The 12704-nt window shown below is 39.5% G+C and overlaps 1 protein-coding gene across 2 annotated transcripts; it reads left to right on the top strand.

Moving 5' to 3' along the window:
* The first annotated feature begins 541 nt into the window (after window positions 1-541).
* On the top strand, window positions 542-11147 carry LOC131219263 (SNAP25 homologous protein SNAP33-like). 2 transcript variants are annotated; one of them, XM_058214318.1, is made up of 7 exons: window positions 542-763; window positions 2146-2652; window positions 8199-8292; window positions 8374-8501; window positions 9041-9138; window positions 10763-10876; window positions 10919-11147. In XM_058214318.1, exons 2-6 carry the CDS (start codon window positions 2209-2211, stop codon window positions 10860-10862), a joined length of 864 nt encoding a protein of 287 aa, XP_058070301.1. In that variant the 5' UTR covers window positions 542-763; window positions 2146-2208; the 3' UTR covers window positions 10863-10876; window positions 10919-11147. The 2 variants fall into 2 exon arrangements, with proteins under 2 accessions (XP_058070301.1, XP_058070300.1); XM_058214317.1 differs by having other exon boundaries at window positions 10763-11147.
* Window positions 11148-12704: the final 1557 nt, after the last annotated feature.

The following is a 12704-nucleotide window of genomic DNA, read 5'->3' as shown; positions in this document are numbered from 1 at the left end:
ATTTAATCATCTAAAATGATCTGAAAAAACGTATGGACGGTGTGGATATAGAATAAATACATCAAGGTGGGCCTATGGTAAGGGCCGCACTGTCATAGGTACGGTCGGGGCCGCACCTGATCCGCTCCCGTCTGTAAAGGTCTCGCCTTTCGAGGGCCGGTCGTGTAGCTGCGGACCACTTAAGTGAAATCGTAGTCCGCTAGATGGCCATGCGTATGGACGATCGGAATCGTTCAAAAGATAATTTCTTCCACGAATAGACTTGGAGAAAAATGTGCGGCTACAAGTGATCATAGCCGTTCGATCTACGGATAAATACAAAGAATGGTCAAATACTCACAATCAAAGTCCTTTTTTCGAATTGTCAGGACCATTTTTAACGCAGAAACAAAAGAGGAGCGTGGCTAATTAATGGTGGGGTCCACATCCGGAATTGGGTCTACTGATTCCGTGGCCCATATGACGGGTTACGATTTCACTTCAGTAGGCCGCGGACTACCTTCCTTTTTACCCTTTCGTTTTTAAAAGAAGAACGTTGGATGCTCTTTCTCTCCCCTCTCTCTGATTTGTTCAAAGAAGGGAGGAAGCCTCGTTTCTTCCAAACTTCCATTCCACACGCCTTTTGACGCCAATTTCCGCCCGCCTGGTATTTGATTGTTTGCTTAGAGAAGAAACCCACTTCTTTTTCACCACCACAACCTTCATCATCTCTGCAGTTCGATCTTTTTCAGAAACCGATCTCCGGACATCTTGATTTTCCTAGGTATAACCTTCTCTAACCTCTGCCTTCAATTTCAGTTCTTTCTCTCTGTTTCTTGATTTTGGTTTTCATCTTTTTCTCTGATGTGGGTTTCTACCATCATGGACGCGTCCCTAATAATCTCTATTTCGGATTTATTTTTTTCGCCATTGAAAACAAATCAATCTCGCAAGAAGGAAAGAAAGAAAATCCACTTCTCTTCTATGTTTGATTTTCTTTCTTTGTGGGTTTTTTTCCCGTTCTTTTGAATCTCATCTTCTTTTCTGATGTGGGTTTCTACTTTCATGGACTCTCACCTAATAATCTCTACTTTGGATTTTGTTCGCCAACTAAAAACATTAAAAAAAAAAAAAAATTCAATCTCTCAAAGGGAAAGGAAGAAAACCCACTTCTCTTCAATGTTTGATTTTCATTCTTTTGGGTTTTTTTTTCTGTTCTTTTGAATCTCTACTTAGGACTTTAAAAAAAATCGCCAATTTTTCAAATTTCGATCTCTCAAAAGGAAAGAAAGAAAACCACTTTTCTTTTGAATTTGGGGTTTTCAGATTGAGAGTTTTATAATTATCTTGTTTATTTTATTTTATTGGATTTTGGGATTTTTCTGTATTATCTTTTGGTTTGGTTTCTGCATCTTGCGCTTACTCCTTTGCCTCTTTGATTATGGGGTTTTGTTTCAGTAGCTTTCTCTAATCCATTTTTTGGGTTTTATTTTCCATCTTTTTTTTTTTTTTGCGATATTGTTCTTAGTCATCGATCAATCTTTGATTTTGGAGAATTCATACACTTGTTTGAATCTCTGACTGATCTTTCATTTTCTGCAATTCTTTTCCATCGACAAGCAGACTGTGATAGCTATATATGGATCCACATTCACATTCTGCTCTAGCTCTTCATTTTCTCTGTTCTGTGTATTTTAGTGTCTTGAATTCTGTAATTTTATGTCAATCTAGCCTGCCCAAAAATTGGGCTCATTGTAGCTGCAGAATCACACTGATCGCATGATCATAAGCATTCGATTCCATCCATTGAATTTGCACTGTTAAGGCCACATTTGCTTAAACTTTCCAATTGATTTCCACCTATCAGAGGGTGAGGACCGTCCAATCAGTGTCGCTTTTGTCCATGCTCCTTCCAGTCTGGATTGACTTTACAAGCTTTCCATTTGGTCTTGGCATGGTTGTCCCTTTCACTGTAGAAAACTCACACCATAACCTAGCTGTTCTGTCATGAATTGTTGCTCTTATTCTTATTATTTCAAGTGCTTGAATTGTCAATCTTTTGTTTTATTATTTTTGGGTTACATTTTCTCTCATACTGTCTGATGATTTCTGCAGCTTTTTCGGCAAAATGATATGTGAAATGCGATTTTTTGTTTGTGTTCTTAGGACCTTCTGCTGTTCAATCGCTGCATTGATTCAAATTCTGTGTAATCATTTCTGCTCACTCCAATGTCAAAATCTGGAATTACAAAAACACCCATGGGCAAGGTTGCAAAGCAACGTTCCTCAGATACTGGGCTTTCTGGTTCCAACCCTTTTGACTCTGACTCCGACTCTGAGTTGAAATCAACCCCTTCCGGTTACAATCAGGGCGAGAGGAGAGGTGCTCCTTCTGTGTCATCGTCTCCATTTGCAGTGTCTTCAGCCACCAGAAACCAATACAAGAATGATTTCCGTGAGTCAGGCGGGCTGGAGAATCAATCTGTGCAAGAGCTAGAAAATTATGCGGTTTACAAGGCCGAAGAGACTACAATGAAAGTCAACAGCTGCCTGAAGATAGCCGAGGAGATTCGAGAGGATGGTACTAAGACGCTTATCAATCTGCATCAACAGGGTGAACAAATAACAAGGACCCATACAACAGCTGCTAACATTGATTATGACCTCAGCATGGTAATGGATTCTTCCTTTGTTAACTTTGATTTATCCATTCATCTCAGTGGCATTTGCTAAACCCACATGCACCTCTCTACAAACAGGTCCATGTGAACACCTGGTATGTGCATGTGATATCTGAGCCATGCATCAGGTCTGCCCCACTGTGTGGATGAACCATGCCAACAATCAGGATGGTGGCTTACCTGATGAGTGGAGATGCTTCCTGTCGGGCCAGTGCATTTACACAGTGGGACCCCTTGGATGCTTTGTTTAGACACTTCAGATTAGTCAAACACTCAATTACCACTTTCATGAGAGTTGGAGCATGTTACGTGATGCTTTCCCTTTCATATGCCCCTTTTTTATTTCTCTTTTTCCTTACAAGTTTTCTAGTGGAAAGGATATGAAAACTTTTTTCAACTGAACCTTAAATTCCTTGTATGGAGCTCTGCTAAGCCCACGTACGTTGTCAATAAAGTTCATTTACATGCCACACATGTGCCAACATGGAACGATAGGTCTGAGATCCAATCTATCCATCGGAATGGCACCACTATATTGATGCCCTGGCCCAAGAATAAGATGATCCACTGTTCAGGTGGGCCACGGTTTGCGAAAAAGAGTACATCTCTGGAAAACTTGGCTGAAGTTTTCTAACCCATCCACATGTTTCCAATATTGAGGCCAACGTGCTGATTAGACCAGATTTTATTTTTGAGCAGACACGTACAACGTCGGACTAACTTGATGGATGGATTAGATCTCACACGTATGTCCCATGCTGGCACGTGTAGCACAAGTTTTTATTGCACGTGCCCATGTGCTTAGCAAATCTCCCTTGTCTTTTTCAGTTTAACAAACCCTGTGTCATTTTTCCCCATTGTTTACTCATTGATTGGTGGCATTAGGGATAGTGAAGATTCTATGATGCTAAAATGGTCAAAGACCATTTATTTGAATCTTATGTTCAAATGACTCATGGATATGTTCCTTATAGTTCCTTATCAATCAAAATCCGTATAACAAGAGAACCTCCTTAGTTAAATATTGGAAACATTTGAAAGCTATGTGAAGTGGTTCTTTGTTGAAACATTTGTATGTTTTTGTTGGATAGGGGAGCCTCTGCATTGTAGATGCACTTGTTTGTTTAAGATAGGAGTACATGCTAGAAGCTTATCTTGTCTAGCTCGTGTGCACATTTTAGTATGCATAGGTTTGTACTTGAAGCATCTGCTTATCTATATGAACAAGTTTGTTTCATATATCACTTTTTTCGATGGGACTCGTTAAATCCATGTTCAGTAACCATCCTATTTCTGTGAGGTTTTTACCTTTGGTATTTTGTGTGAAGCTAATCCCGTGTGTGGATGGTAGCTAAGCCATTTGGTTGTACACCTGTTTTGTTGAAATTTCTTCTTCAATTGGATTTTCCATTTTTGTCGGATGTGAGACTCTAGTGGGTGCTCTAATCATAAATCAAAGTTGGTCTATTGATTTGTCTTAAGGTTGAGGTGCCTCTTCTCATTCAATGGGGGAAGCTTTTCACAACAATTACAATAAGATAAATTTTGCTCTTAACCGTCTCAAAAATTTGGAGTATTGATTATCCATAGGTGCATATTGTATGCAGAGGGAAACAAGATTTTAAAAAGCATCATAGCACATGTTATAATGGAAAAGGTCACTCTCCATTGTGTTATATAACGAAAACATCCTATTAAAAAACGGCCATTATTTTCAACATGGTGGCCATTTTATGACAAATAACGACCATTTTGTCCAAAAGCCTCTTTTTAACCATATTGGTGTTACATCATGGATTATAATGTTGCTCTCTAGTAAAAGGAAATGTGTATTTCTTGTGGGAAGCATGTCTTACATTTTCCCATTTTCCCAATTTGTAAGAATTCTATAAGGTAGGCTTTATTGATCAACGGTCTAGATTGTCCTAAGGGTTGGATAATGTGATCGGGTGCACCAGTGGACCCCACTAAGTTGTGATGTATTTAAAATTCGTGTAAGGGGTGGGATGCTAGAATCGTAATACACAAATAGTATCCAAGTGGGACTGGGATTATCAAATTCGTGTAGAGTCATAGAGGGAAGAGTTTCGATGGGTTTCAAACTCATCTGCCCTTTATAACTATAAGAACAGGGATGAGTCCACAATCCAACACATTAACAGAAGCTAGAATTTCTAGCAGGGTTTCTCTAAGGGTGTAAGGAGAGGAAGACTGCGGCATCAAGCCTATAGTGATGGCATCCCAACAAGATACGCTATTCCGTTCATTTGATCTTCATATTCAATGCACAGCAAGGTCCTTTATGTGGGTATCATATGGTTGTTTCTTTATAGGATATCCGGAAATGTCAAAAGGTTATCGATTCTATTGTCTTTCCCACTCTATCAAGATTGTTGAGATTGAGAATGACAAATTCATTGAGGACACTGAAAATAGTGGGAGCACGAAATTAAGAATTTTGTATTCGAGGAAGAAAGGACTGTCACTCCTGTCACAGTCATTCTAGATCACGTGGATGTGAATCCTACAGTAGAGCCTGTAATCATTGCAGGTCACCTCGGTGAACCTCTTATACAACCCACTAATGAGGGAAATCAAAATCACACCCAAGAGGGCGAGCCATTAAGAAGATCTGAAAGAGTGAGGAGGCCTGTAAATCGAGACGATTATATCGTATATCTGCTGAAGCACGAGTTTGACATAGGGGTGGAAAAGGATCCTGAATCCTATACGCAAGTTAAACAGAGTGCAAACCATTCTTGTTGGATTAATGCCATAAAGGATGAGTTAAAATCCATGAGGGCGAGCCATTAAGAAGATCTGAAAGAGTGAGGAGGCCTGTAAATCGAGACGATTATATCGTATATCTGCTGAAGCACGAGTTTGACATAGGGGTAGAAAAGTATCCTGAATCCTTTACACAAGTCAAACAGAGTGCAAACCATTCTTGTTGGATTAATGCCATAAAGGATGAGTTAAAATCCATGAGAGACAATAAAGTATGGGATCTTGTTGAGTTAACCCCTGGAATAAATCTGATTGGTTGTACATGGGTATTTAAAACCAAGCGGGACTCGATGGGTAATGTCGAAAAATATAAAGCCAAACTTATTGTCAAGGGTTTTAACCAGCGCGAAGGCATTGATTTTAAGGAGACTTTCTCACCAGTATGTAAGAAGGACTCGTTTATGATCATAATGGCTCTTGTGGCTTATGTGGATTTAGAGCTACATCATATGGATGTAAAGACTACTGCGTTTCTTAATGGGGATCTTAATGAGAACGAATATATGTTACAACCTGAAGGTTCTGTAACTGATATCTCAGAATATATGGTTTGTAAACTAAAGAAATCCATCTATGGGTTGAAACAGGCATCACGACAGTGGTACCTGAAGTTTCATGAAATAATTTCCTTATATGGTTTTGTAAAAAACACTGCAGATGAATGTATCTGCATTAAAATCAATGGTAGTAAGTTTATTATATTGATTTTGTATGTTGATGACATTTTGTTGGCTAGCAGTGACATTAGGATGTTGAGCGACACCAAGAAATTCATATTTCGAAGATCTAAGATGAAGGACCTTGGTGACGCCTCTTATGTCATCGGCATTGAGATCCACCATGACAGATCACGTGAACTGCTTAGCCTATCACAGAGGACCTATATTAATAGGGTACTTGAAAGGTATAGCATGCAAAACTATGCTTATGGACAATCATCCATTGTAAAGGGTAATAAATTTGGCCAATTCTAGTGTCCTAAGAATGATTTGGAAAAGAATCAAATGAAGGATTTTCCGTATGCGTCAGTAGTAGGGAGTATCATGTATGAGCATGAAGATTAGATGAATGGCATAGCGTACCTTGTTGGGACACCATTGTTGTAGACCTGATGCCGCAATCTTCCTCTCCTTACACCCTTACAGAAGCCCTAATGGGAATTATAGCTTCTGTTAATGTGTTGGATTGAGGACTCAGCCCTGTTTTTATAGTTATAGAGGGTAGAGGAATTTGAAATCCATCGAAACTCTTCTCCCTATTACTCCACACGAATTTGGTAATCTCAGTCCCACTTGGATACTGTTTGTGTATTACAGTTCTAGCATCCCACCCCTTACACAAATTTTAGATGCATCACAACTTAGTGGGGTTCACTGGTGCACCCAATCACAATATTCAACCTTTAGGACAATCTAAACTGTTGATCGATAAGGCCCACCTTATAGAATTCTTACACCATTACCATACTAGGGGGTATGGCACATGAGGTAAAGAGATCAGGGAGAGATTGGAGGGGAAGGGTTCGGCTAGGTGTGGCCTACACGCAGAGAAAGAAAGAGAGAACCCGCTAGGATGGTTTCAATGACGAACATCTCTATCTCAGTGTTTCAAGTGGTTTGGATCACTTGAGTCTTAGATATGTCTGTGTCTTGGGCTCACATACTAACTTGAGCTGCCATAACTGATGGACATAATGGATATCACATTACATTGGGCCGAATTTGTAAGGAGTTGCATCATGCAGGCTACATGCAAACAAAGAGAAGAGAAAAGGTGCGGGTACTCCCATGAAATGATGCAAGTGATTGAAATACCTCCGGTTGAAGGGTGAGAAGCATAGAATACTCATGTGTTTTAAAATCTCTTTGCGACTAATTGCAGGGGTAAAAATGTCCACCGACTACTTGCATGATATGGTAGAGACATTGTGGCACCACCAATAGGCTATTATGGGGTCATGACACAATTTTGAAAAAGAGAGTGATATGGAGAATCCTCCAATCTCCCATTTGTGGCTCATTTGAAAGGCGCAAGTTTATATGAATTCTATTATGAAGAAGAGTCTTTTGCAGAAAAACTCGTAAGGTAATAACTGGGCAATATCTTAGGCTGGTGAGGAGATGTATGGTACTATGTAAGTAGTCATTTAAAAAGTGGCGAAAGATGTGGCAAGAACCACTAGTGCAATTGATTGCTCAATCTCTAGTTCGATGGCTGTTTCGTAAGCAATTTGGAATGGCCTGTTGAGGACTGAGATTGTTGAGGTGCTACTCACTTATTTTTGGGACCCATTAAAGGGAAAGATTCCAATGAGTCAAGGAGCATTCTCTTTTGAAAGGCCTTTAGTTGTATAGTAACTCAATATGGATATTCTTAGTGTTGGAAGAGACTTTCAAATCATCACAAGACGAGTGTCTAAGTTGATGAGGGCTTCACTAAAAGAGGTGGGCACACACTATCATGAGGCTAACAAATCATGGTCATTCTCCAGCCTATGTTTGCCTAGTTCAGTTTTATTTGTTGAGCATGCTTTGACTGTAAGGATTCATTGTTACTTTTTTTCATTTCTTCATTGATTGTATGTCCGTGTTTGCATTGTGCATTTGGTCATGGATTTGTACTTTGTTTTTGAATTGTGAAAGTCAGCAAATCCTATTTCAATTCCCAACATTTACACATGTGAACAAAGTGAGCTTTCTACTCACTGCTAACAGGGAACATCTCAACATCCTCCTTTCATGTTGTTTTCAGGGTGAGAAGCTTCTGGGAAGCCTTGGGGGCATGTTCTCCAAAACATGGAAGCCAAAGAAATCTCGCACAATCACCGGGCCTAAGATCATGACAGGTAACTTAAGAAAATCTTATGGTTGTTGGCCTTGCCTTACCTTAATGACAACTGTATCTGATTTAGTTGTTTGATATGCAGATAATTCATGCAACAAAAAGGGCAGTCACATGGCCCAAAGGGAGAAGTTGGGACTTGTGCAGAATCCTAGGGCCCAATCAGAGGCTCGACAGCTTTCTACACCTTCTGCTGCACTTGAGAAAGTTGAGGTTCGTGTTTCTAGTTATTGAAGAATCTAATACATTATAATGCTCACATATTCTAAGAAATGTTGTTGGGATGCACACTTCACAGTTCTATGAAGTGCCACACCCACCATTCACTGGCTAACATGTGCAGTGAATGGGACCATTGATCTGGTGCGCGACAACATGGATGGGCCATAGGCTGACAAATTATAATGATTAGACAAGTTTTGACCATCCAATTGTTGTGGGCCGTTGCTCATTTCTGTTTGTCAAGCCATTGACCCAATGGCTACTATAGTCTACTCACACTGCCTTATTTGATATTGCTTGTCCATGTGGTGACCGACCAAATCATCGTGATGATGACCACACATAATGTATGTGTTTTGTCAATGTGGTGACCGACCAAATCATTGTGATGATGACCACACATAATGTATGTGTTTTGTCGAGCGAATTCTACCTAAAATCAGGCATGTCAGAGGAGCATGACTCTATATGTATCCAACTATTTCAGTATTTCTTTATTGATCTGGTGCTATTTCTTTTGGGTTCAAAAGGTGGAGAAGGCAAAGCAAGATGATGCCCTTTCAGATTTGAGTAACTTGTTGGGTGAGCTGAAGGATATGGCCATTGATATGGGATCAGAGATTGGGAGGTCAGTTGCTTGTTTTGAATGGCATCAACTCAAAATCCTTTTTATTTTATTTTTTTAATTTTTTGGAGCAAGCTATGCATCATCGTGCATTAAGTGATCCTTTCTTGGATGATAGCCCAAAAAATCCGTGCTTTTATCATGCAAGGATTTGCAGCATCTTTGATAAGTGTTTATTTGAAGTTGGACAAACTAGCATTGAAAGATTGTACAAACGATGGTTTTGAGAAAAATAGATGCCAAAGTACCGGATTTTCTAGAGACTTGGCTCGAACTCTCGGCAAGTCGAGTTGACTTGGCCGAGTTTCATGTCAAGTCAGCGATTTCTAGAACTATGGTAGCGTGGACACAATTGACAACCTCAAACAAATGTTGGATGCCAGAGCTGTTAGTCCTCAAACACATGTTGGACACCCGAGCTGTAAGTCGGGTGGGGACCCATCATGTCGAGCACTTGGCTGGGCCCAAAAACTAGGCCTGGTCCATTCATTAGAGAAGCCATATGTGGACTGTTGGCAATTCCTTTTAAACTTTTGATTGGCATCATATGGATGAGTTGATACATGGTGTGGCCCACCAACGGATGGGTTTGGTGTCCTAGCTGTGGGCATCTGAGGCTGGCAATGGGCTTGGGCCCGGGTTCAGCAAAATCAAAATTTTGAATTAGCCCGACCTGACTAGTTCAAAATCCAGGCCTGGGCCTGACCTATTGCCAGGCTCTAGTGCATCTGGGCTTGGCAAAGCTCTTCAAAACATTAGCACTTTCAGTTGTCAAAAAGAAATCGAAAAGGGAAAGAAAATTCTTTGGGAAGGAACATAAATTATTTAGTATTTAAAAAGGTATAAAAAAAATATATGAATAACATTGAGTTATGCCAAGTCCATTAGAGTTTATCAAGTTTTTTTAGAGCTTTTGTCGAGTTCTGATGAGTTTTTTCGAGTCAAGCTTTTATGGACTTTTGACTGAGTCATAACCGGATCATGTTTCTTTCAAGTCCTAATGAAATTTAGCCGAATTGAGATTTTGAACTACGGTCCGATTACAGCAATTTGGGTCACCAAAAGTAGTCCCCACATGTGTAGTTGTTGGGCTGATAAAGCATTCAATTGAACACTTTCTATTTCATCTACAGTGTATTATATTCATTTATTATTCATATATCCATTCATGTCAACGGGTTGCGTAGAGGTGAAGTCTAGCCAGGCTAAACTTGCAAAGGCTACACCAAACTGTTCAATGTATATTGGAATACATCACACCAACCATGATTTCCCAAATTGCTGGGCTCCATAGATCATTGTAGATTGAGGATGGCCTGATATTACAATGACAGGACAATCTTGATTGTCCAATTTGCAAACATCGAATGGATGGTTTTAAAAAACGGTCAATGGTCTGAATTTGATGAGCAAGAGAAGATGGTTAAGATTCCCCAATCAGCACGATTCTCAGGATACACCCTGTCCATGGTGGGCCCGAAAATTAGACCACGTAAAGTGATGGGATGGTACACTCCAGTGACGTCTGACAGGCCCAACGGCACCTGGAGTGTTCATTTTCTTTTTCTTTTCCTTTTTTTCAATCCCTTAGCTAAACAAGTGTTGTGTGTTCTTGTGGAAAATGCAGGCAGAACAAAGCTCTGGATCATCTACATGATGATGTGGAGGAGCTGAACTATCGAGTGAAAGGTGCCAATCAACGTGGCCGTCATCTGCTCGGGAAATGATTGGATTTTCATTGGTATTGATATTTAACCGGCCCAACGCATTCTCAAAGATCCAGAACTTTATATTTATTGGTTTGGATACTTGATCATTCATTGTTGGGTGCTTTGATCATGTTTTTGGGTGTTTTTGGTTGGACCAAATATCATGACATTCATGATATTCTTCGTGAGATTATATCATGAAGTGTGCAGCCAAACATACCCTTAAAGAGTTCTTTCTTTTTTTCCCCTTTTGTTGTGATATTTATACAAATAAAAACATTATGGAATTGAATCTATTTTGTACGTGGTGATGGTGGCCATATCAACTTATGAGCATGTTGTGGGCTGGATGGATCCAGACTGTTAAATATCTACTTTAAGATACTTATCTTAACTATGTTAATTATCTACTTCTATTCTTAATTTTTTAAACTTATAATTCTCAAACATCAAGTTGAGTTTTGGGTTTTTGAATTATGATTTTGTGGGGCACACTCCATCAATGAGATGGCCCAACACAAACAGCCAGGATCTAATACATTTAGGCCAATCATACGGATAAAATTTCTAGTTAACTTAGATTTTTTGCATGTGATGATGGTTTCTTCCATTTGTTTTGGTGTTAAAACACCCAGTGAATTCTGGCAGAGAAAAATGTTAAAGGTTCCAGTAGAGAGCAATGGGTAAGTCAGTGTTCAGATAGTGGGCCCCATTGTTTTGATGGTTTATAAAACACAATGCTTTAAGTGGTCCATTAAATTCAGCAATTGAGAACAAATCAACGGTTCAAATTCCACAAGCATTTTTTTCTTCGGCCAAGTATTACAATCATTCAGTTGAGGAAAATGTTCCTGTGAGGTCTGCCTTATTGTAATGTTACTGTAATGTTGAGATCTGTGGGCCCCACCTAATGCGACATCCACCCCGTCCATTAGATGCATCCTCACATTTTGAGCCAAAAGCCGAAAATCCAACCTGATTCATGAGTCGGGTTAGCCACGCGATAGGAAACAGTCGAGAGTGCAGAGCCACCCATTAAAGCATTTTTTATTGTTTGTGGGGTCGACCAAGATATGTTTCAGAAATATGACCCATCCATTGTGTGTCCCTCCTGAATGAGGGCCCCCACCAAATTCCGGGCTATTCCAGATCTTCTGTGGACCCCAAAAAATATTTACATGTTTTAGCCATGAGTCCCCTGGGCTGATTTATGGAAGAAACGAGGGGACTCATCGGATGTACAACATAAATTCATGGTGGGGCCCACAAAGCTACAGTTAGGTCTACATTAATATCAATTTAGATTTATAACCTATCTTCAATGCATTGCATGATTTGAACTGTTTAGCTTCTGACAAAAAATAAAAAGAGAGATTATTGGGGCAAAATTCTTAAGGTATCTGTATTTTACAAATAATGCTTCTATGATTAGAAATTATATGGAGATGTTGTTTGAGGGATGATACAAAAATGCACTCGTTTATTTATTTTTTACTTTAAAATATAACAAAACTCAAGACTGTTGGGGCCGTGTGGTATGTGCATAACGTCCAACCCGTTAAATGTATGCATCATACCATGGTGATAACATGAACAAAATATTAGGTTATTTAGATCATTAGATAAGCTACACTTGAATTCGAATATTTTGAATGGTGTAAATTATTATTTTTTTATGGATTGGCCCACCTTATATTATTATTGGTGCACATCCGTTAGATAAATTATATGTGAGATGTTAGGGGACCACGGAAGCACACAGAGATGAATCTAAAGAAGTAATCCAATTGCACCAAGTAAGCACAAAGAGAATACAACGATTTAACATGGAAAAACTCTTGCAGGAAAAAATCACGGCCC

Source organism: Magnolia sinica, chromosome 11 (genome assembly GCF_029962835.1).
Source record: "Magnolia sinica isolate HGM2019 chromosome 11, MsV1, whole genome shotgun sequence".
Classification (NCBI taxonomy): domain Eukaryota; kingdom Viridiplantae; phylum Streptophyta; class Magnoliopsida; order Magnoliales; family Magnoliaceae; genus Magnolia; species Magnolia sinica.
This window is presented reverse-complemented; position numbering and strand designations above follow the sequence as displayed.

Bases quoted from the DNA above. Each gene is read 5' to 3' on its own strand.
- LOC131219263 (XM_058214318.1), top strand. From the start codon at position 2,209: ATGTCAAAATCTGGAATTACAAAAACACCCATGGGCAAGGTTGCAAAG. The intron at 2,653-8,198 runs GTAATGGATTCT...TGTTGTTTTCAG, and splicing joins TTGATTATGACCTCAGCATG to GGTGAGAAGCTTCTGGGAAG. The intron at 8,293-8,373 runs GTAACTTAAGAA...TTTGATATGCAG, and splicing joins CGGGCCTAAGATCATGACAG to ATAATTCATGCAACAAAAAG.